Source organism: Monodon monoceros, unplaced genomic scaffold (assembly GCF_005190385.1).
Source record: "Monodon monoceros isolate NGI ecotype Baffin Bay Population unplaced genomic scaffold, NGI_Narwhal_1 Super_Scaffold_18, whole genome shotgun sequence".
Taxonomy (NCBI): domain Eukaryota; kingdom Metazoa; phylum Chordata; class Mammalia; order Artiodactyla; family Monodontidae; genus Monodon; species Monodon monoceros.
Genome location: NW_021703774.1, coordinates 28,616,700 through 28,640,606, shown reverse-complemented (window position 1 = coordinate 28,640,606; position 23,907 = coordinate 28,616,700). Strand labels below are relative to the sequence as shown.

At 39.0% G+C, this 23,907-nt stretch overlaps 1 protein-coding gene across 1 annotated transcript in view; it reads right to left on the bottom strand.

Annotated features, from left to right (window-relative positions):
- The window catches only part of PLD5 (phospholipase D family member 5), a 485,622-nt gene that overhangs the window by 250,395 nt on the left and 211,320 nt on the right, over positions 1-23,907 (bottom strand). Inside the window, exon 2 of the mRNA XM_029229649.1 lies at positions 22,710-22,846. Coding sequence (XP_029085482.1) covers positions 22,710-22,846 — 137 coding nt within the window. The remainder of the gene's footprint in view (positions 1-22,709; positions 22,847-23,907) is intronic.

The window sequence follows — 23,907 nt, the reverse complement described above, 5'->3', positions numbered from 1 at the left end:
ACCAGGGCCTGCTTAGGGGATAGTTCTGGAGTAGGGAAATCCAGAGAGGGAAGCCCAGAGCTATGGGCTGGGACACAGAATCAGGCGGGCAAGCTTTGTGAGAGACTGTAGTGATTCAGAATTTACATGTCATCCTGGGGCTCATTGCTAGGGAACAAGACACTTAGTCTGTTGTCATAACTCTTAATCTAAACATTGCCACCCCATTCCAGTCTGTGCAGAAAATAAAGGTGGGTCTGCATCAGCAGCTGAAGTCTAGTGATGGAAGATACTCATGTTATTGGATAAAACAAGGGCAAAGTACGGAGGCAGAGGCTGATAGCAAGTAGGGCACTGGAGGAAACAGCTACACAAGCTCACCCATACTGTGGAGGGGTTGGGTTGGACAAGGTATGCGAATGTCATGGCACTGCTCCCCACTTAGGTGGGCAGCCCTCACTATAGCAGCCCTAACCTGGCCCTTGGAGCTAAGAATAAGAAAAGAGTAAGCAAGACCTGGATTTGAACCCACCTTGACCCCTTACTAGATGGGTTGATTATTTAATGATTTTGAACCTATCATTTCACCTGTAAAGTAAGGATAATAACATCTGCTTTAGTGTAAGAGTCAGTGAGATAACATTAAATACCTTACATAGCAGCTGGCATATTTTGGTATATAAGAAGTGATAACTGCAATAAAAAAACCAGATAATATCTAAAACCAGTCATTTGTGGAGGGTCACAAATAGTGACAGTAGTCACGGTCCACTACGAGCTGTAAATGTAGTTCTAAGTCCTTTCTGTGACAAGAACTGACTACCAGGATAATGAGACAATCAAATGAAAACAGAATAGCTGACTCTACCCTCAGTTACTAGTAAATACCATCACTGAGAACTGCATGCTACAAACAAGAAAGCATCTGCATAATAGCTAGATAATCTAATATCCCAGACTGCAATATTTCTAAAAGAGTGCTCAGAATAAAGTACTTCACTTATAACAAGGCACAAGCTTGGTTCATCTCACGTAGTAAATGTCATGGTTATTGACGTAAAGAGATCACAGTGAAAGTTCATCTTATAGATAAAAACATGATCAATTTTCAACGTTCTATAAAAGTAAAACACAATAGTTATTTGAGAATATGTCCTACAACTTGTTATTTCTAATTTGATGAGAAAGAAAGGATCAAAAATCTCATTACAACTCTCTGATAAAATATATCTGCTCTGTAAGTGATGTCATTTATTTTGTTACTATTACTATTATTATGATGATTACTGCATTGGTATCAGATATTTTGCTATCTTTTACTGGGTCCTCTATCAAGCCACACTTTTCCTAACTATGCTATACAAAAAACATGAACAGTCAAATCACGGATAAGAAACAGACATGGTTCATAAACATGGGTAAAGATTTTCAACCTAACTCATAATTTTTAAAAAGATAATAAATACCACTCTTTTTACTTGATCAGATTGGCAAAGATGAAGAATTTGGTAATACACAATGTTGGCAAGAATGGATAAACCGGGGCTTCCCTGGTTGGCGCAGTGGTTAAGAATCCGCCTGCCAATACAGGATACACAGGTGCGTGTCCTGGTTGGGGAAGATCCCACATGCCGCAGAGCAACCAAGCCCATGTGCCACAACTACTGAGCCTGCGCTCTACAGGCCGTGAGCCACAACTACTGAGCCCACATGCCACAACTACTGAAGCCTGCATGCCTAGAGCCCGTGCTCCGTAACAAGAGAAGCCACCGCAATGAGAAGCTTGTGCACCACAATGAAGAGTAGCCCCCGCTCACCACAACTAGAGAAAGCCTGTGTGCAGCAACAAAGATCGAATGCAGCCAAAAATAAATAAATAAATAAATTTATATATATAAAAAAAGAATGAATAAACCATAATTTAAAAAGACATATGTGGAGACTGGCTCAAGATGGCAGAGTAGAAGGACGTGTGCTCACTCCCTCCTGCGAGAGCACCAGAATCACAACTAACTGCTGAACAATCATCGACAGGAAGACACTGGAATTCACCAAAAAAGATCCCCCACATCCAAAGACAAAGGAGAAGTCATAATGAGATGGTAAGAGGGGCGCAATCACAATAAAATCAAATCCCACAACAGCTGGGTGGGTTACTCACAAACTGGAGAACACTTATACCACAGAAGTCCAGCCACTGGAGTGAAGGTTCTGAGCCCCACGTCAGGCTTCCCAACCTGGGGATCCGGCAATGGGAGGAGGAATTCATAGAGAATCAGACTTTGAAGCCTAGCAGGTTTGATTGCAGGACTTTGACAGGACTGCAGGAAATGGGGACTCCACTCTTGGAGGGCACACACAAAGTAGTGTGTACATTGGGAACCAGGAGAAGGAGCAGTTACCCCATAGGAGACTGAACCAGACCTACCTGCTTGTGTTGGAGGGTCTCCTGCGGAGTTGGGGGGTGGCTGTGGCTCACCGTGGGGACGGGGACACTGGCAGTGGAAGTTTCTGGGGGAACTCCTTGGCGTGGGCCTTCCCAGAGTCCGCCATTAGTCCCACCAAAGAGCCAGGTGGGCTCTGGTGTTGGGTCACGTCAGGCCAGACAGCCAACAGGGAGGGAGCCCAGCCCCACCCATCAGCAAACAAGCAGAATAAAGTTTTACTGAGCTCCTCCCGCCAGAGGAACACCCAGCTCTACCCACCACCAGTCCCTCCCATCAGGAAACTTGCACAAGCCTCTTAGATAGCCTCATCCACGAGAGGGCAGACAGCAGAAGCAAGAAAAACTACAATCCTGCAGGCTGTGGAATAAAAACCACATTCACAAAAAGATAGAAAAGATGAAAAGGCAGAGGGCTATGTACCAGATGAAGGAACAAAAGAAAACCCCAGAAAAACAATGATATGAAGTGGAGATAGGCAACCTTCCAGAAAAAGAACTCAGAATAATGATAGTGAAGATGATACAGGACCTCGGAAAAAGAATAGAGGCAAAGATCGAGCAGATGCAAAAAATGGTTAACAAAGACCTAGAAGAATTAAAGAACAAACACCTAGAAGAATTAAAGAACAAACAAACAGAGATGAACAATACAATAACTGAAATGAAAAATACACTAAAAGGAATCAGTAGCAGAATAACTGAAGCAGAACAGATAAGTGACCTGGAAGACAATGGTGGAATTCACTGCTGTGGAACAGAATAAAGAAAAAAGAATGAAAAGGAATGAAGACAGTCTAAGAGACCTCTGGGAAAACATTAAACGTAACAACATTTGCATTATAGGGGTCCCAGGAGGAGAAGAGAGAGAGAAAACATTTGAAGAGGGAGAAAATATTTGAAGAGATTATAATCAAAAACTTCCCTAACATGAGAAAGGAAACAGCCACCCAAGTCCAGGAAGCACACTGATCCCCAGGCAGGATAAACCTAAGGAGAAGCACGCCAAGACACAGAGTAATCAAACTGACAAAAATTTAAGACAAAGAAGAATTATTGAAAGCAACAAGGGAAAAATGACAAATAACATACAAGGGGACTCCCATAAGGTTAACAGCTGATTTCTCAGTAGAAACACTACAAGCCAGAAGGGTGGCATGATATACTTAAAGTGATGAAAGGGAAGAACCTACAACCAAGATTACTCTACCCGGCAAGGATCTCATTCACATTCGACGGAGAAATCAAAAGCTTTACAGACAAGCAAAACCTAACAGAATTCAGCACCACCAAACCAGCTCTACAACACATGCTAAAGGAACTTCTCTAAGTGGGAGACACAAGAGAAAAAAAGGACCTACAAAAACAAACCCCAAACTATTAAGAAAATGGTAAAAGGAACATACATATCAATAATTACCTTAAACGTGAATGTATGAAATGCTCCAACCCAAAGACACAGCCTCACCGAATGGATACAAAACAAGACCTATATATATGCTGTCTATAAGACACCCACTTCAGACCTAGGGATACATACAGACTGAAAGTGAGGGGATGGAAAAAGATATTCCATGCAAATGTAAATCAAAAGAAACCTAGAGTAGCAATACTCATATCAGATAAAACAGACTTTAAAATAAAGAATGTTACAAGAGACAAGGAAGACACTACATAATGATCAAGGGATCAATCCAAGAAGAAGATATAACAATTATAAATATATATGCACCCAACATAGGAGCACCTCAATACATTAGACAAATGCTAACAGCTATAAAAGAGGAAATCAACAGTAACACAGTAATAGTGGGGGACTTTAACACCTCACTTACACCAATGGACAGATCATCCAAACAGAAAATTAATAAGGAAACACAAGCTTTAAATGACACAATAGACCAGATAGATTTAATTCATATTTACAGGACATTCCATCCAAAAACAGCAGATAACACTTTCTTCTCAAGTGCACGCAGAACATTCTCCAGGACAGATCACACCTTGGGTCACAAATCAAGCCTCAGAAAATTTAAGAAAATTGAAATCATATCAAGTATCTTTTCTGACCACAGTGCTATGAGATTAGAAATCAATTACATGGAAAAAACCGTAATAAACACAAACACATGGAGGCTAAACAATACATAACTAAATAACCAAGAGATCACTGAAGAAATCGAAGAGGAAATAAAAAAATACCTAGAGACAAATTACAATGAAAACGCAACCCAAAACCTATGGGATGCAGCAAAAGCAGTTCTAAGAGGGAAGTTTATAGCAATACAAGCCTACCTCAAGAAACAAGAAAAATCTCAAATAAACAATCTAACCTTACAACTAAAGCAATCAGAGAAAGAACAAAAAAACCCCCTGAAAGTTAGCAGAAGGAAAGAAATCATAAAGATCAGAGCAGAAATAAATAAAATAGAAACAACAAAAACAATAGCAAAGATCAATAAAACTAAAAGATAGTTCTTTGAGAAGATAAAAAAAATTGATAAACCATCACCCAGACTCATCAAGAAAAAGAGGGAGGAACTCAAATCAATAAAATTAGAAATGAAAAAGGAGAAGTTACAACAGACAGCACATAAATACAAAGCATCCTAAGAGACTACTACATGCAACTCTATGCCAATAAAATGGACAACCTGGAAGAAATGGACAAATTCTTAGAAAGGTGTAACCTTCCAAGATTGAACCAGGAAGAAATAGAAAATATGAACAGACTAATCACAAGTAATGAAATTGAAACTGTGATTAAAAATCTTCCAATAGGGCTTCCCTGGTGGCGCAGTGGTTGAGAATCCGCCTGCCAATGCAGGGGACACGGGTTCGTGCCCCGGTCCGGGAAGATCCCACATGCCGCAGAGCGGCTGGGACCGTGACCATGGCCGCTGAGCCTGCATGTCTGGAGCCTGTGCTCCGCAACAGGAGAGGCCACAACAGTGAGAGGCCCGTATACAGCAAAAAAAAAAAAAAAAAAAAAGTCTTCCAACAAACAAAAGTCCAGGACCAGATAGCTTCACAGATGAATTCTATCAAACATTTAGAGAACAGCTAACACCCATCTTTCTCAAACTCTTCCAAGAAATTGCAGAGGAAGGAACACTCCCAAACTCATTCTATTAGACCACCATCACCCTGATACCAAAAGCAGACAAAGATACTACAAAAAAAGAAAATTACAGGCTAATATCACTGATGAAAATCCTCAACAAAATACTAGCAAACATACTCCAACAACACTTTAAAAGGATCATACATAATGATGAAATGGGATTAATCCCAGGGATTCAAGGATTCTTCAGTATATGCAAATCAGTCAATGTGATACACCATATTAACAAATTGAATAAGAAAAACCATATGATCGTCTCAATAGATGCAGAAAAAGCTTTTGACAAAATTCAACACCCATTTATGATTAAACACTCTCCAGAAAGTGGGCATATAGAGGGAACCTACCTCAACATAATAAAGGCTATATATGACAAACACACAGCAAACATCATTCTCAATGGTGAAAAACTGAAAGCATTTCCTCTAGATCAGGGATAAGACAAGGATGTCCACTCTCGCCACTATTATTCAACATAATTTTGCAAGTCCTAGCCATGGCAATCAGAGAAGAAAAAGAGATAAAAAGAATACAAATTGGAAAAAAGGAGTAAAACTGTCACTGTTTTCAGATGACATGATTCTATACACAGATAATCCTAAAGATGCCACCAGAAAACTACTAGAGCTAATCAATGAATTTGGTAAAGTTGCAGGATACAAAGTTAATGCACAAAAATCTCTTGCATTCCTATACACTAATGATGAAAAATCTGAAAGAGAAATTAAGCAAATGCTCCCATTTACCACTACAACAAAAAGAATAAAATACCTAGGAATAAATCTACCTAGGGAGACAGGAGACCTGTATGCAGGAAATTATAAGACACTGCTGAAAGAAATTAAAGATGATACAAACAGATGGAGAGATATACCATGTTCTTGGATTGGAAGAATCAATATTGTGAAAGTGACTATACTACCCAAAGCAATCTACAGATTCAGTGCAATCCCTATCAAATTACCAATGGCATTTTTTACAGAACTAGAACAAAAAATCTTAAAATTTGTACAGAGACACAAAAGACCCTGAATAGCCAAAGAAGTCTTGAGGGAAAAAAACGGAGCTGGAGGAATCAGACTCACTGACTTCAGACTATACTACAAAGCTACAGTAATCAAGACAGCATGGTACTGGCACAAAAACAGAAATATAGATCAATGGAACAGGATAGAAAGCCCAGAGATAAACCCACGCACATATGGTCAACTAATCTATGACAAATGAGGCAAGGATATACAATGGAGAAAAGACAGTCTGTTCAATAAGTGGTGCTGGGAAAACTGGACAGCTACATGTAAAAGAATGAAATTAGAACACTTCCTAATAAAATAAACTCAAAATGGATTAGAGACCTAAATGTAAGACTGGACACTATAAAAGCCTTCGAGGAAAGCATAGGAAGAACACTCGTTGACATACATCACAGCAAGATCTTTTATGATCCACCTCCTACAGTAATGGAAATAAAAACAAAAATAAACAAATGGGACCTAATGAAACTTAAAAGCTTTTACAAAGCAAAGAAAACTTCAAACAAGACGAAAAGACAACCCTCAGAATGGGAAAAAATATTTATAAACGAATCAAGACGGAGGATTAATCTCCAAAATATATAAACAGCACATGAAGCTCAATATTAAAAAAACAAACAACCCAATCCAAAAATGGGCAGAAGACCTAAATAGACATTTCTCCAAAGAAGACATACAGGTGGCCAAGAAGCTCATGAAAATCTGCTCAACATCACTAATTATTAGAGAAATGCAAATCAAAACTACAATCAGGTATCACCTCACACCAGTTAGAATGGGCATCATCAGAAAATCTACAAACAACAAATGCTGGAGAGGGTGTGGAGAAAAGGGAACCCTCTTGCACTGTTGGTGGGAATGTAAATTGATACAGCCACTATGGAGAACATATGGAGGTTCCTTAAGAAACTAAAAATAGAATTACCCATATGATCCAGCAATCCCACTGCTGGACATATACCCAGAGAAAACCATAATTCAAAAAACACATGCACCCCAATGTTCATCGCAGCACTATTTACGATAGCCAGGTCATGGAAGTAACCTAAATGCCCATCGACAGATGAATAGATAAAGAAGATGTGGTACATATATACAATGGAATATTACTCAGCCATAAAAAGGAATGAAATTGAGTCAGTTGTAGAGACGTGGATGGATCTAGAGACTGTCATACAGAGTGAAGTAAGTCAGAAAGAGAAAAACAAATATTGTATATTAACGCATATATGTGGAACCTAGAAAAATAGTACAGATGAACTGGTTTGCAGGGCAGAAATAGAGACAAAGATGTAGAGAACACGTATGGACACCAAGGGTGGAAAGTGGCAGTGGGGCATGGTGGTGTGATGAATTGGGAGATTGGGATTGACATATATATACAGATATGTATAAAATGGATAACTAATAAGAACCTGCTGCATAAAAAATTAAAATAAAATTCAAAAATTCAAAAAAAAAAAAAAGAAGACATGTACCCCAATGTTCATTGCAGCACCATTTACAATAGCCAGGACATGGAATCTACATAAATGTCCACTGACAGATGTATGGATAAAGAAGATGTGGTACATATATATAATGGAGTATTACTCAGTCATAAAAAGAAATGAAATTGGGTCATTTGTAGAGATGTAGATGGACCTAGAATCTGTCATACAGAGTGAAGTAAGTCAGAAAAGATAAACAAATGTCGCATATTGATGCATATATGTGGAATCTAGAAAAATGGTACAGATGAACCTATTTGCAGGGTAGGAATAGAAATGCAGACATAGAGTACTGATGTGTGGACACAGGCTGGCAGGGCAGGGTGGGATGAATTGGGAGATTAGATTTGACATAAATATACTATCATGGGTAAAATAGGTAGCTAGTGGGAACCTGCTGTATAGCAAAGGGAGCTCAGCCCGGTGCTCTGTGATGGCCTAGTTGGTGGGATGGGAGGGGGAGGTCCAAGAGAGAGGGGATGTGTGTATGCATATGGCTGATTCACTTCACTCTGTGGCAGAAACTAACACACAACACTGTAAAGCAATTATGCTCCAATAAAAAAAAAAAGAGAAAGAAATATAATCATTTGATAACAAAAGAAAGAGTGGATAAAACAAGTAATCTTACATCTTAATGATAGAGATCCTTTGTAATACAATTTGTACTACCTATCCAAATTTAAAATGCATATACCCTGTGACCTAACAATTCCATTTCTAGGAATTTAAAGATATCCTCCTACGTATGCTTAAATATATATACATATCCATTGTGGCACTGCTTATTAAAATAACAAAACCCCCAAAGAACATAAATGTCCATTAAATCAATAAAGAACTGATTACGTTAACTATATACCCATATAATGAATGCTATGCAGCCATGGATCTATACATCTTAATATGTAAAGAGGTCCAGAAAAAAACTGTTTAAAGCACAAAGACAAGGTGCAAAACCATCTCTATATGCTCCCATTTGTGAGAAAAAGGGAGAGTTATACAGATATATATAACACTCATAAATATATGTATATATATGAATATATACATATACACACATAGGCGTATATAAAATCATAATTCTGGAAAGATATACAAAAACATGGCAGCAGTGTTTGCCCCTGAGCAAGGAGATCCAGGGTCTGCAATAAGAGGGAGATTATGTTTCATTTTAAGACTCTGCATTTGTATATTTTTGTCATCTGTATATATCAGTTTTTCAATTGCATAAACAGTTGCTTAAAAAGGCAAGAATCTAATGGAATAACTTGGAGATATGGGAGCAATAAAACAAGCAAAGTTGACTGAGGTAAATCTAAGATGATGAGTTTTGTAGATTAATCTTGAGGGAAGAGATCTTCAACCTACTGTAGAGGGCTCTCCCTGTTAGTCAACCAAGTCGCACATTTTAATTCATTTACTTTTTATAAAACTCTATGGTATATGTACTATTATCATCACTATCACTTTACAGATGACACAGGCAGGTTAAGTGACCAAGATGGCATAGTGGGTGGCCAAATGGAGATGCATACTCAGGTTTCTTGGATGCTACGCCTGCGCACACTCTTGGGCATCACACACACAGCTGCACCTCGACCTTTGCTACCAGGGCTCTGAAACGTCTCAATGGCTTGTATGGCTTTGGCAAACTACAATTTCTATTTTATTTTATTTTTATAAAAGTCAAAGCCTGACCAGATGTGGTTTATACCAAAAAAAGATATTTCTGGCACTGGGTACTATCTGTCTTTGTGAATGTGACTCAAAAAATAAGTGAACGATATAATGTTTCACTTGGTAAAGCGGCTTGCCATTTTCTACATATATATTAACTGACTTTCATGTCACAACAGCCTGGAAGAAGAGTCGTCATCAATTTATAAATGAGAATACTAAGGCTTCATTTAGGGACCTGCTTTCCTTGAAGGGGCAGAAACGGGACTGACCCCGGGTCTTTTGAACCTAATTTTAGTGGTCCAAACACACTGCTACATTGAGTGTGAATAACATCTGAAAACTAGCTTAGAGCATGCAGGTGAGGTTTAATTGCAGACTCTTTGCTTGCAGCAGCCTTTTCTTTTAGATTCACAGTTCAAAGTTCCTACTCTGTAATATGACCCCATTCTTCAGTGATGCTTTCTAAATATTCAAGCTGTTCTGAATTTCAAAAGTTTTGCAACTTTGGAAGCTGAGTTCCAGTGAATTCTTCAGCAGGTTTTTCTTTTAAAACTTTGTTCTTCTCCATATACTCTTTGTAATCATGGCAATTACTTTAATTGAAAGTTCCAATTACAAAGTTTTTCTAATTACAGGTCTATAAACAAATATAAAAATATCCATTAGGCACATCCAGCTAGGTTTTCTTTTTATTTATCTCCCCTCTCCCTTTGTCAGTGTTCCCCTTGCCTCAGTTTAAGGGCTGGGCTCTTCACTATTATTGTGAGATGTCCTTCCTGCAAAGGCAGCTGAAACAGGCTATCTGTGGAAAAGAAAAAGACAGCTGTGCTTTCTGTGCCCAACGCCATTCATGATGCTCAGATATGGCTGTGCCTGGAAGGGTTCAATGAACTTTTTAAAAAATATATACCACATTCAAATAATGTTTTTGCAAAAAAAACCTGGCAACAGGAAATGTCAACATCGTTAATCATATATTAAGTTTCATTAAAATTAAAACTCTGAAATAATTAGCTTCTGCTGCTTCCCAAGTGGTAATTATAGACCATCAGGAAGTATCACACTCTCTTGAATTTCCTCCTTTAAACATTAAATGCTAAAGATAAAACATTATTTAAAAAATAATCTTTTAGATTTTAACTATGGTAATATAAACAATACTTCCTGGGCACTGGGCTAATCAAATCTCTCATAATTCAGGAAATTTGAATTTTACTTCACTCAGTGGTGAAATTAAGATGTTAATTGTAAGGCCAACTGGCCCGAGGCAGGGGAACACAATCAGATTCACAGGTTGCATCAGACCGAAACTCTCCGGACCACCCAGTTCCAGGAACTGACCTGGGGACTTTGCACCCGGCCCAGCCTTCCCGCCTTTCGAGGGGTGGGACTAACTGTCCCCCAGGATACCCGAAAAGACCACCAAATAAGGAATACCCTGTGCCCTCCCAGATTCACCACACCCCTTTCCCTTCTTCCCCTATAAAATCTTGCCCAACCCTCGCCCAGGTACGACTTCTCTGGCCCCTTTCTCTCGGACCAGTGAACCTCGCCCCGGAGCGCTCCCTAATAAAGCTCACTTGAAGCTTTCCTCTGTTTCGTGGTGCCGTTTGTTAAGATCCGACCTTACGTTAATAAGTGACATTTCAAATGAAAGAGTTCAGAAGCATAAAAATATCTATATTTAAATTTTTGAAGATTTTTCTTTCATTTAAAATTCAGCATTTATCTTCCATTCCCAATTACTATTAAACATTATTTATTCAATGCTAGTTAGAAAACATATGTGTTAGATTACTCTATTATATTTTAGGAATCCTTCAGCGGGTTTCTTTTTTTACCCCACTTCCATATCTTTAAGTATATAATCTATAACCTTCAGTTTCTTCTCTCATGATCCCCAGTTATTCTCACAAAATGAATTACACCATGGGGGGGATAATAAATTTATCAAGATGGTACATATTATCTCAATGAACAGTGTATTGTTAAATAATACTAAATAGTATTATAACAGTATTAAAAACAACATTGTTTTTACATGGAAATTATTGCCCATTAAAAAAGAGTAGCTGCTCAGTCCTGATGTGTGAAACACTATAAGACACAAAGAGAGAAAAACAGATGGGTGACCCTTGTTCTCAGGGAGTTTCTGATCTTTGATGGGACAACATAAAAATAGAAATGCTGATAGCACCAGCAGAAGGCCAAATCTGCCATTAAAGAGATGAAATGGCCTTGAATTTGTGGAAAGGGGGCAAAGGAGTGAGATGCAGGTGGGGTACCTCAGCCCAGGTCCCTGGGAAAATGCAAATATCCTTACAATGAGTAAAGGCTCAAAACAGAAAGAAAACAGCATGTAGTGAGTGCCTAAGTGATATCAAGCAAGGTTCTAAGTGCTCTACATTAACACTGTGTGAGTAGAAAGAGCTAGACTAGTTGGTGCACAAGGAGAGAAGACGACAAGAGAGGAATCATGGCCTGAGCTAGGGATTTTGTAATCACTTGATGAGAGGTAGAGGTGAAATCATAGGAATGACTCTCTGCCAAAGCTGAGAGTAGGAAATGAGAAAGAACAAGATTTGAATATTGCCTGTATCTGTAAGTGGGCAATGAAAAGGGTACGAGAAATTGAATATACGAATGGACAAAAGCCAGATCATATATAAAAACAGAATTCAGACCCACAAAGTGCAGCAAGCTGACCAAAAAACCAACCTCTTATCTATGATAACTAGCCCAGGAATCCAGCCTGTACAGGTCAGACATATAGAAAGTGAGACTACTATCTCTAGTGACAATCCACAAAGCCAAACAATAACTTCTGCCACCAAAATGACCAGGACTTGATTAATAACTGATAGCTTCCCTAATTTTTGTCCATGCTTCCAACTTAGAATCAACCAGAGAGAGATAAATATGCTCCCTTAGTCCATCACATAGGATGCCTCACTTCTAACAAAGTTAGCTCACCTCCAGCATCCCCAGGCCAACAGCTTCCAATAAGGGCACACCTGAAGCCTCCCTTTTTCCACTGTAAAGCTTTCCCCCTCCTCTGCTTGACTTTGAGCCTCTACCAAATGCAACTGATGGTGACTGACTCCCTTACTATAGTAAGCTCTGAATTTGGTTGGTCTTAATTTATTTCCACAAGATTATTGGCATAGACAGAGATGGTTAGCTTTGGAAAAGGCAAGAGAAATCTCTTCCTCTGAATAAAAATGGGAGGAGGGAAGGATGAGTGAAGACACTTGGGAATTCTGAGTTGGCAAGAAAGCTGAAGGAGTTTTACAGAGGTGGATGCCATTTCTCAATTAAAGTAATCTCTAAACAGAGATTCAGGAGAAGTAAGGTTAGGGCTGTAAGTGAGTGAAAGGAGTTTAGAACTGGGGAAAGACAAGGGGGAGCCAATAAGAAATGGGTAAAATGCTCAGAGCAATCTACAGACTTAATGCAATCCCTATCAAAATAACCATGGCATTTTTCATAGAACTAGAACAAATAACCCTCAAATTTATATGGAATCCAAAAATTCCCTGAATAGCCAAAGTAATTTTGAGAAAAAAGTACAAAGCTGGAGGTATAAAGCCCCCAGAGTTCAGACTATACTACAAAGCTACAGTAATCAGAACAGTATGGCACTGGAACAAAAACAGGCACATAGATCAATGGAACAGAATAGAGAGCCCAGAAATAAACCCACACAATTGTGGTCAATTAATCTATGACAAAGGAGGCAAGAATAAACAACGAGGAAAAGACATTCTCTTCAGTGGGTGGTGCTGGGAAAACTGGACAGCTACATGTAAAAGAGTGAAATGAAAACATTTTCTTATACAATATACAAAAATAAACTCAAAATAGACTGGAGACCTAAATGTAAGACCAGATACCATAAAGCTCCTAGAAGAAACCATAAAGCTCCTAGAAGAAAGCATAAAGCAGAACACACTTTGACATAAATAGATGCAATATCTTTTTGTATCTGTCTCCTAAAGCAAAGGAAACAAAAGCAAAAATAAACAAATGAGACCTTATTACACTTCAAAGCTTTTGCACAGCAAAGGAAACCACTGACAAAACAAAAAGATTACCTACTGAATGGAAGAAAATATTTGAATGTGATATGAACAATAAGGGGTTAATATCTGAACTATATAAACAGTTCATACAACTCAACATCAAAAAAAATAACCCAATTAAAAAATGGGCAGAAGTCCTGAACAGATATTTTTCCAAAAGGACATGCAGATGGCCAACAGGCACATAAAAAGATGCTCAACATCACTAGTCACTAGAGAAATGCAAATCAAAACCACGAGTTATCATCAAAAAGAACACAAATAACAAACATTGGCAGGCTTCCCTGGTGGTGCAGTGGTTAAGAATCCTCCTGCCAATGCAGGGGGCACGGGTTCGAGCCCTGGGTCCGGGAAGATCCCACATGCCACGGAGCAACTAAGCCTGTGCACCACAACTACTGAGCCTGTGCTCTAGAGCCTGAGAGCCACAACTACTGAAGCCCGCGCGCCTAGAGCCCGTGCTCTGCAACAAGAGAAGCCCCCGCAATGAGAAGCCTGCACACCTCAGCGAAGAGTAGCCCCTGCTCACCACAACTAGAAAAGCCCACGCGCAGCAACGAAGACCCAATGCAGCCAAAAAAAACCCCCCAAAAAAACATTGGCGAGGATGTGAAGTAAAGGGAACCCTTGTACACTGTTGGTGGGAATGATGTAAATTGATGCGGCCACTATGGAAAACAGTATGGAGGTTTCTCTAAAACAGAACTACCATGTAACCCAGCAATTCCACTCCTGTGTATATATCCAAAGAAAACAAAACCACTAATTCAAAAACATACATGTACCCCAGTGTTCACAGCAGCATTATTCAATATAGCCAAGATACAGAAGCAACCTGAGTAACCATCAACAGATGAATGGATAAAGAGGATGTGAGATTATATATATATATATATATCCCATTATCCCATTATATATATAACTCAGTCATAAAAAAGAATGGGGTTTTGCCATTTGCAACAACGTGGACAGACCTGGAGGGTATTATGCTTAGTGGAATAAGTCAGATGGAGATAGACAAATACTGTATGTTATCACGTGGATGTGGCATCTAAAAATTAAAACTAATGAATATAACAAAACAGAAACAGACTCACAGATATAGAAAACTAGTGGTTACCGGTGGGGAAAGGGAAGTGGGGAGGGGCAAGATAGGGTTAAGGCATTAAGAGGTACAAACTAATATGTATAAAGTAAATAAGCTACAAGGATATATTGTACAACACAGGTAATATAGCCAATATTTTATAATAACCTTAAATGGAGTATAATCTATAAAAATATTTAATCATTATGTTGTATACTCAAAATGAATATTGTAAATCAATTATACTTCAATTAAAAAAATGGGTAAATTGGCTCTTTTTTGTTTAATATAGTGGATTAAACCTAAGTGCTATCTCCTCTCTTTCTAGAGATTCTAGAATATTCTGTAATAAATGGATATTGGCATTAAAAAAGGAAAAAAACATATCAAGAAAGTTATAAAGGAAATAGGTTCACTGTGAGCTAAAACAGAGAAACTAGGAGAGAATGTAAAATAAATGTTCTAGAGCCAGTTTTTGCTTTTACTCCACATTTCATCATTACTGTTTGTTTAGTACATTAGGAATCTATTTGTAGTACCAGGTGCTCTAGGCTTTTAAATTCTTTCATGTTTCCTTGGGGGTGGGGGTGTAGACAAACTTTTCTCTTTCTCTTTAGACAGTCAGAAAAGTGCTCAGATGTCAAATATGAAGCCAAAAACCAAGTCTTCTAAACTTGGGAGCAACACTGATTTAGAAACACAGGTGGGCTTGTCAATATAAACCATGGTAGATCAAAGTGAATATAAATAAAGGAAAAAACTTGTAGTTTAAGGAGAGGATAAAAAATGGATGAAAAACTTCCTTATTTTGGAGCAAAATTAAATGGAACTTAAAAGGGGACTGCAAACACCTGCAATGAACTTATGTCCCTTAATAAAAAGAACAGTCAAAAAACAAATACTCTGTTGTGGCCTATATGGGAAAAGAATCTAAAAAGGAGTGGATATATGTATATGTATAACAGATTCACTTTGCTGTACACCTGAAACTAGCACAACGTTGTAAATCAACTATACTCCAAAAAAAACCTAAAATTGAAAAAAGAACAGGCAACATTTATTGCGCATTTATTATATGACAGATATGAAAGGTACTTGTATTAACATATTTAGTCCTTACAGAAACCTTTCAAGTAGGACATAATAACTGTCTTCATTATATAGCTGAAGAAAATGTGGTATAGTAAAACTGAGAAACTTGCCCAAAATTGCAATTCTCCTAAGTAATACAGCCAAATTCAAACCCTGGAAATTTGGCTCCTACAGTCCATGTTCTTATTCCTATAATATGAAAGGAAGGAAAGGAAAGAGGATGAAGGAATATTGCTCAGTCACAAAAGCAATTTAAAAAGCTTTTCCTCTACTGTCATTGTTATCTATCACCAATACCCTTGGGGGACAATCTAATGACACCCCTAGAGCTTGGGTTTTGACATTTAATAGAATCCTCCATGAAAGGAACCATGGCTCATTAGAGAGTAGACAGTACCATGTCCCAGAGCCAGAAAATTCAAAATGGGACTAGAACAGCTTCTAGCTGCCAGAATGCAAGGCTGCTCTCAGAGATATCTGGAATAATGTCCAAAAGACATTGCACATGTACAAAAGACAGCTCCTACTAGCCAAGAATAAAAATTGGGGCATTAAAAGGGAAAAAAATGATTAAAGTCTATTGGAACAAGTTGTGTCTGTTAAGATAGCTCTAAGGTCATGACACTAAATGAGAAAGTACAAAATATTAGGAGGTGATTGTCAGTGCCTAAAGAGGTCTCACAATACTATCTTCTGGAAATGTTGTATATTGATGATACAAATGATATATGTCCTATACTGGAGCTGCAACTGAGTTATTAATAGAAATATAGATATAGCTATGGATATAGTGTATTATTTTAAGTAAGTAAATAATAGATCAGAGGAAGAAATTCAGAAGATGTGAAAAACATAAAATAGAGAAGCCAGCTTTGTAATAGAGAAATTGTAAAATTTAGAAAATATACATAAAGTGTGTGTGTGAAGGGATGCCCTATTACGGCCCTTACTATACTTTCTGTAGCCAAACCTTGGTGGTCTAGGCCACCCCTTATTAGAGAACCACTGTGGTAACTTATACATTAATTACCCAGCCTAAAATATTACACGTGTTACATTTTAAACAGACCCAAGTCCATTCACATTAGGGTGAAAGGAAATTACTGGGTTCAGGAATAGTGGGGATTATATACATAGACCGAGTTGGTCCATCCCCTTCATGCTTCAGACCAAATGGGCACAGGCTAAAATGGATAGGCAGATTTGTGGGCAAGAGTGGGCCCAACCAGGGCAGTAGTCACCCAGACACAGAACTGATTTAGAAGGATGACAGGCAAGTGGGAGGAAGTCCAGGAGCAAGGGCTGCTGTAATTATCTGGATAGAATAGGTGGCAAGCGTCCATCAATATGTTTAGAAGTCAATGACAGCCCACCCAAAATTTTATGTTTACTCAGCTTGTTTAATGAGGGTTTACAGAAGTTAGTTACCATGTTATGGGAATTGGGCCTGAGATGGAAGAGAAGCAGGGTGCAAACTCGTTCTGTGTGAATTTATCCAGGAGGTGTGGTAAAGAAAAGTCCCTTTTCTAGTAAGTGTCTAATGATCTCTCTAATAAGTGGGCCAGTAACAATCCAAAACAACTGACGTAGGATTTCTCCAGGAGAGGAGAGACAGATGTAGCTGTAAAATGAAAAATGGAGGCCTGTCATCTGAATGGGTGAATGTCCCAAGGTGAGCAGGTGTTCTGTGTGGGAGCAGCAGTGGGAGGTAAGCTCCAGCATCTCTACTGGTCCCTGAGGATGTGACATGTGGGAAACTTCACAGTGCATGGTTATCTCTTGCAGGAATGGTGTAAAATAATAATTAGGGGCCCTAGTGAATCATAAAATAGCCAAAACACAGGATGTATACAACCTAAACTGGCAGTTGAAGCCATTCTTGACTCTCCAGTGTTGCCCCAGAGGCCAATGAAATATCATTTCTTAGTGAAAACTAGAAATTTTGCCTTTCACTCCTTCAGGTAATCAAGTGACATGGAGGTTTATATTTATAGAGACTGAATCAGCAATTAAAAACACACTGGGAAATATGGAAAGTACACATAAATTCAGTACAGAGAGACAGAGAAATAGGTCAAAGTCACTTACTGAGGTCAAAAGATCTTGCTTCTGGGCATAACAACTGAGGTTGGTTGAAACGCACTTTGGAAGATAAGTTTAGAGCAGTTATTTTATTGATTTGTATGGAAAACTATAATCAAGGGTATCATTATTCTACTATTAGAGTATTATCGAAGCTAAGTAATAAAAAGAGGAAGAGAAATAAAATAAGAAGTCAGGAAAAAATAAATCACAAATAGGACATTATTTATAAGGAGATACATTTTTTTAGAAAGACATATAAAAGTTGGGAAAACACTGAGTGGGCAGTATGATTTGGAGTGGGAATCTTTCAGAGGACAGAAAGGTATCTAGGCTAGTTAGCAGAAACAAAATGAATTAAAGTAATATATTTAGAAAAGAGTACACTGGATGAGGAGACCTTGGAAAGAGGCTGTCAAAACAGTGTGAAGCCGCGGACAGACTGCAGAATGTCTTGTACTCTTTCAACTTTCAGGAGGGAGGAGAGCTACAAACACAGAAGGAGCTTAATTACAAGGTAGTTAGATCGCAGCAAAGGTTGCACCGAGCAAGTAGCACTTGCTCAGCAAGGAGAAGAACATAAAGAGAAAACTCTGTGAGTGAAGTAAATGGTAATTGGAAGCTGAGCACCATGTGACCTCCTCAGTGCCACCTTGAGGGTAGATAGAGTCTAGAAAGGTTATGACGGGAAAAGGTCATGAGAGGAGGACTGCAACTTTGTACAGATGGAGTAAGTTGAGACTGGCATGCTAGAGCTTCTGCAGATTGGCAGTTTTGCCTTCTGGTCTATGTCAGCTCCAGCGTATTCGGTGGGTGCATCTCCAAATGATGTCACTTATTTTACTGGGGGCATTCCTACCTGGAGGAACCTAGGACTGAAGAACATGGAACTCGCTCTCTGCAGGCTGCTGCGGGGTTGGAGCAATGGTTGAGGCTGCCCTGTGGGCAAGGATGGGTGGAACTAGGAGTCAACCAGTTTAAGAACTGGCAGCATGGTTGAGACACAAGATCCAAGGAGGCAAGTAAGACTACATCATGCTTCAGGAAGTATCACAGACACACTGGTCATGGTCTAGCAAATGGATAAAAAGAAAATTAAAACAGAAGGGGCTGATAGTATAGGAGGAGGTTTAGGGAACTGGGAGACTGAATATGCAAATCAGTAATGGCCAGTCCATATATATATTTGTGTGTGTATGTGTGTGTATATACATATATATATATACAGTAGAACTCTGAGTCACAACCTGCAGCAACCTGCCCAGGAAACCAACTTCTTATCTCTAATAACCAGCCCAGCCTGCTATAAGTCAGACTTGTAGGAAGTAGGATTGCTATCTCTAGTAATAATCCAGGAGGCTAAACAATAACTTCTGAAACCAAAATGGCCATAACTTAAAATGGCCATAACAATAACTGCCAGCTTCCCTAACTTTTGTCCCTGCTTCCAATTTAGGACCAACCAGAGAAAGCCAAGTATGTACCCCTAACCCATCACGTAGGATGCCTGCATCTAGTTAGCCCACCTCCAGCTCCCCCAGGCCAACAGCCTCCAGTTAGGCCACACCACTATGAAGCTTGCCCCCTCCTCTGCCTGCCTCTGAGTCTCTGCTAAAGCACAAATGACTGAGGCGAACTGACTCGCCATAGCAAGCTCTGAATAAATAGCAACTGTTTTCATGTTTACTTCGCTCATTCTCATATGTTTGTCCTCTTTGTTTACCTCCACAGAACCAAAGACTAACCAAAATCAAGATAAAGAGTAGATTCAGGATAAATGCCAAAGTGGGGGGAATAGGAAGCTAGCTGTGAACAGAGAAGGGGGATTCTGCACTCTTAGGAACGGACAGGGAGAGGACTGACATTTATTTCTTGCTTGCTATGAGCTTCCTGCAGCTTGGTTATGGGTTTATACAACTTACTGAAGCCTCATAAAACGCTGTGAGAGAGATTTTTTTTAATCCACCACTTTTAAGGGAAATAAAGCTAAAATAGTTTTCATAATTTATCAGGAGTGGAGCAGCGTCCAAGGCCAGGTTTCCTCTTTCCACTCTGTCAGGCCACTCCCCCAAACCTCCTCTGACTTTCCCACTGCACTTCTGACCACAGAGAATCACTATGCTTGTCTCATGAACTATGGTGTAACTCCTTGTTCAGTCCTTTGTTGTTCTGCAAAAAGGTGATGAATGACATAATTATGTTAATATCTTGCCCAAGTTTACAGAGTCAGTAAGTGGTAGAATATAGATTTGAATCCAGATCTTTCAAATTTCAAAGTCCATGGTCTTTCACTACATTAGGCTACCTCAGAGGTGGAGTAGTTTGCTAGCAGGTGCAAAAAAGGCAAAGTGGACATTAAATTTATTGACCTGAGGTGGTTAAAGACAGTAAGGTTAGGGTACTGGAAGTAAATTTTACAGTTACTAAGGACAGTGGCAAGGGATGGGACTGGTGGCTGGAAGATCTATTAGCCAGGCACAAAAGAAGGAGAGAGAGAGTCCTGGTAGAAGGTAACGTTGCCTATGGTGATAAGGAGACAGTGGCTGATATAAGAAAAGTTCATCAAATTAAAATGAGAATCACTGAGGGAAGATGGTAGGGCAATGGACTGTCCCACTGGAGACTGGGACTGGATTGGGGTGTAAGGAATTGCAGTTGCCCTGCCTCCACCCTGTGCTTTGGATAGAGGAGAAAAAGCAGAAGCTTCTCAGGATGTTAGGAGGAAGCCAGACACCACCCGGGCAGATATACAAAAGTGCCTATTACAAGGCTGAGAATGTAGGAGAACAGAAATGCAGGGCATAGGGGATGAGACTGTAGAAGAGAGGAAGATCTGGAGGGGCTGCAAGTTCTGGAAAAGACAGTTGCATGTAGGGGTGCAACAAAGTAATCAGGGTAGTGATTCCAACTACTCAGGGGAAAGGAAGCAGGAGCATAGTTGGTAATTGGGAGAATATGTGCTAGATGGAGGGAGAAGCAATGTTGGGTCATCAGGATTTAGTTATTGACTGAGATAGAAGAAATAACCAGACCGATATTCCAGTTGTATGAGTTAAAAAATCAAAATTAGATTAAATTATAGCTTCCCCCAAATGAAAAGAGGCATAATTCGAAGGCCCCCAACTTTTTTGTTGAAAACTACCAATATCTGGCAATGTTTGCTAAAAGGCCCTGGGTATTTTGTCTTCAGGAAGTCATCATAGTTTGACCTTTACAAAGTTACTTTCTAGGTTCTGGGGTTTGCCATTTAAAGTACTCAGCAGTCTTCATTACAGGTGACGTGAGAGAGAGGGGTAGAGGCATTCCACTGAGGAAGTATGAGTCACTGGACCCTTGCCCACAGAATGTTTATATTTGTCATGTAACAGGATTAGCACAAGGTATTGATGAAGATGGAGTGATCAGGAGGTAGATGATGACGACCTGCTGTTTTTCTACTGCTTTCCTTATAATCCCAATATAATTTTTCTCCCAAATTCAGTCTGGGAAACAAACATATTTAGGAACACCTATCTAACATGAAGGAAAAAATCTAAAATGTATACTGATTTCTCTCTTGTATCCTTTGTTCTGTATAATACTGTTGCCTAGTAATTAAACTATAATGTATCATGGGTTAAAACCCCCAAAATTTCAATTGTCTTTTCCAGACTTTTTTTTTCTGTCAGACATTGAACCCTCAAGGCAAAATATCCAGGATAAAAACTCACATATACATTACGAGGCTGTGGTTGATCTTTGAAGCTAGAAAAGAGGGGCACTTTGACTAATGCTTTCCAAAGGGAAAAATAACATTTAAAATTCATTATAAGCTCTAAGTTATAATAACCATTGTAATTTTATGGCCTCACTTCGGCTTTACAGCAACATGTACATAAAAATAAGCCTCTTACTTCTCTGCCCCCTCTTGGTACTTTCCTACATTCTCCTACCAACCTCAAAAAATAAAGTAGGGCTCAGGGAAGAGTTGGATGAGGAGATTTATGTGGATAAAACCATGCTTTGATTGCTCTGCAGTCAGAAGTGACCCTAGGGAAATGTTATTTAATGTACTCAAAGAGAAAAAATACAGAAATATAATGGTAAAGTTGTTGTAATTTCTGGATTAAAAATAAATTTTGTGCTAAATTGGGACAGATTGAGGAGACCTGTGTCTTCTCATAGACATGCTTATTTATTTAATCCCTAATTTTAAGTGGGAATTTTTCCTGAGATGTGTGTTTAACTTCCAATTGAAATAACAACTAGCATGGTGTCCTTTGTCCATTGGGGCCTTCATTTTTGCCAAGCTCATTATGGAACAAATCAAAACCTCATACACAGTGGTGTCCAGGATGCAGATTGTTACAAAATTTCATTTTGTCAACCACTCCTTTGTACAGAATATGCCCAAACTGTAAAGTGAATTAAATCATTACTCATTTTTATTCCCTTGGTCTAAATAAAAGTAAGAGCATCAGTGGACAGTGAGTCATGTCTCAGTTTAACCCAGTGGGAAGTTGGGTGACCATGTGTGTTTATGATATTTTTCTCTCCACTCTCCAGGACCCTCTTTAACTTTCTCACCCACTCCCTAAAAGAGAATTTTTAAATTTTTGTTTGTTACCTCTTACCGACATTTATTTTGACAATTTTTTTCTGAGAGCCCATCCTCATCCTCTCCCATGATGTCCACGGCTGAAAATATCAATGCAACGAGAATGGCAAAGCAGCACACCAGTGCAAAGATGACGATGCACTTCTGCTGGGACTGCAAGAGAGAAAGAAGAAAAAGAAAAGTAAGTAAAGCACCTTTTGCTTAGGAAACTCAAGATGTGGCAGCTTTTCAAAGTTCCAGGCAAAACCCTTTGGGGAATAATTAGTTTTGTCACTGCCAGAGAAGGGCCGCTTTCTGGGTGAAATGCCTAAGACCTTTATGCTTATTCCTCAACATAGCTTTCAAATCCCTGCCAAATATGTTAGAATCTATTAAATAATTTAGGTGCTGCATCAAGATTTCCAAACGAATTTGCTCTTCTTTCTAATCAAAAGTAGTCCAGAAAAGATCACTACAAGACCCATTATTGCAAATTAAAAATGAAACACAGGGTGGCTCAATAATTATTCTCTGTCTCCTGTTATTACCACCATTTTCCAAACTCTATGCAAACTGCATTCAAACTCTGTATCTTCTTGCTTTTCCCATCTCATCTTGCTCTAAGATATTTATGGCATGATGACTTCAGGAAAGATGCCCTTGTGGTCAGTATGAATTCTGCACTTTGATCAGAAAATTAAATCTATCAGAGCCCAGCATCATGGGTCATTAGGCAACATCATTCATTTCAAAACACTGAATAAAATCTTAACCAACATTCACACTCTTGATATGGTTTTCACTTAGAAACACAAGCTCAAGTTCCAGGTGGTCAAAGAAAATCACATCCTTATCTTTAGGCCCAAGTGTTGGAATTCAAGACATCCCTATCTCCAGGGGTTCACGGTCAAAGGTGGCGTAAGATAAGGCCATGTTAACTAGGCAAAGCCATGACCACTGGGACAAATAATTTTGTCTGCTTTCAATTTATTAGGTAAATCTGGATGGGGAGGAGAGGAGAAAGAAGAATTTTTAAGTCTTTGTGCAGCTTCTAGGAACTATTTTCAGAAGGGGTAAGGGTGACCTTTGACCAGGAAGCCAGAAGCACTTTCTTAGTGATAGGATACATACATACACAGACATGCATGCACATGTGCACACACACACACACACATTTCAGAGCTTTGTTAAAACCAGCTGGCTTTGCCTCCTCCTACCACCCTCCTGCCCTTCAT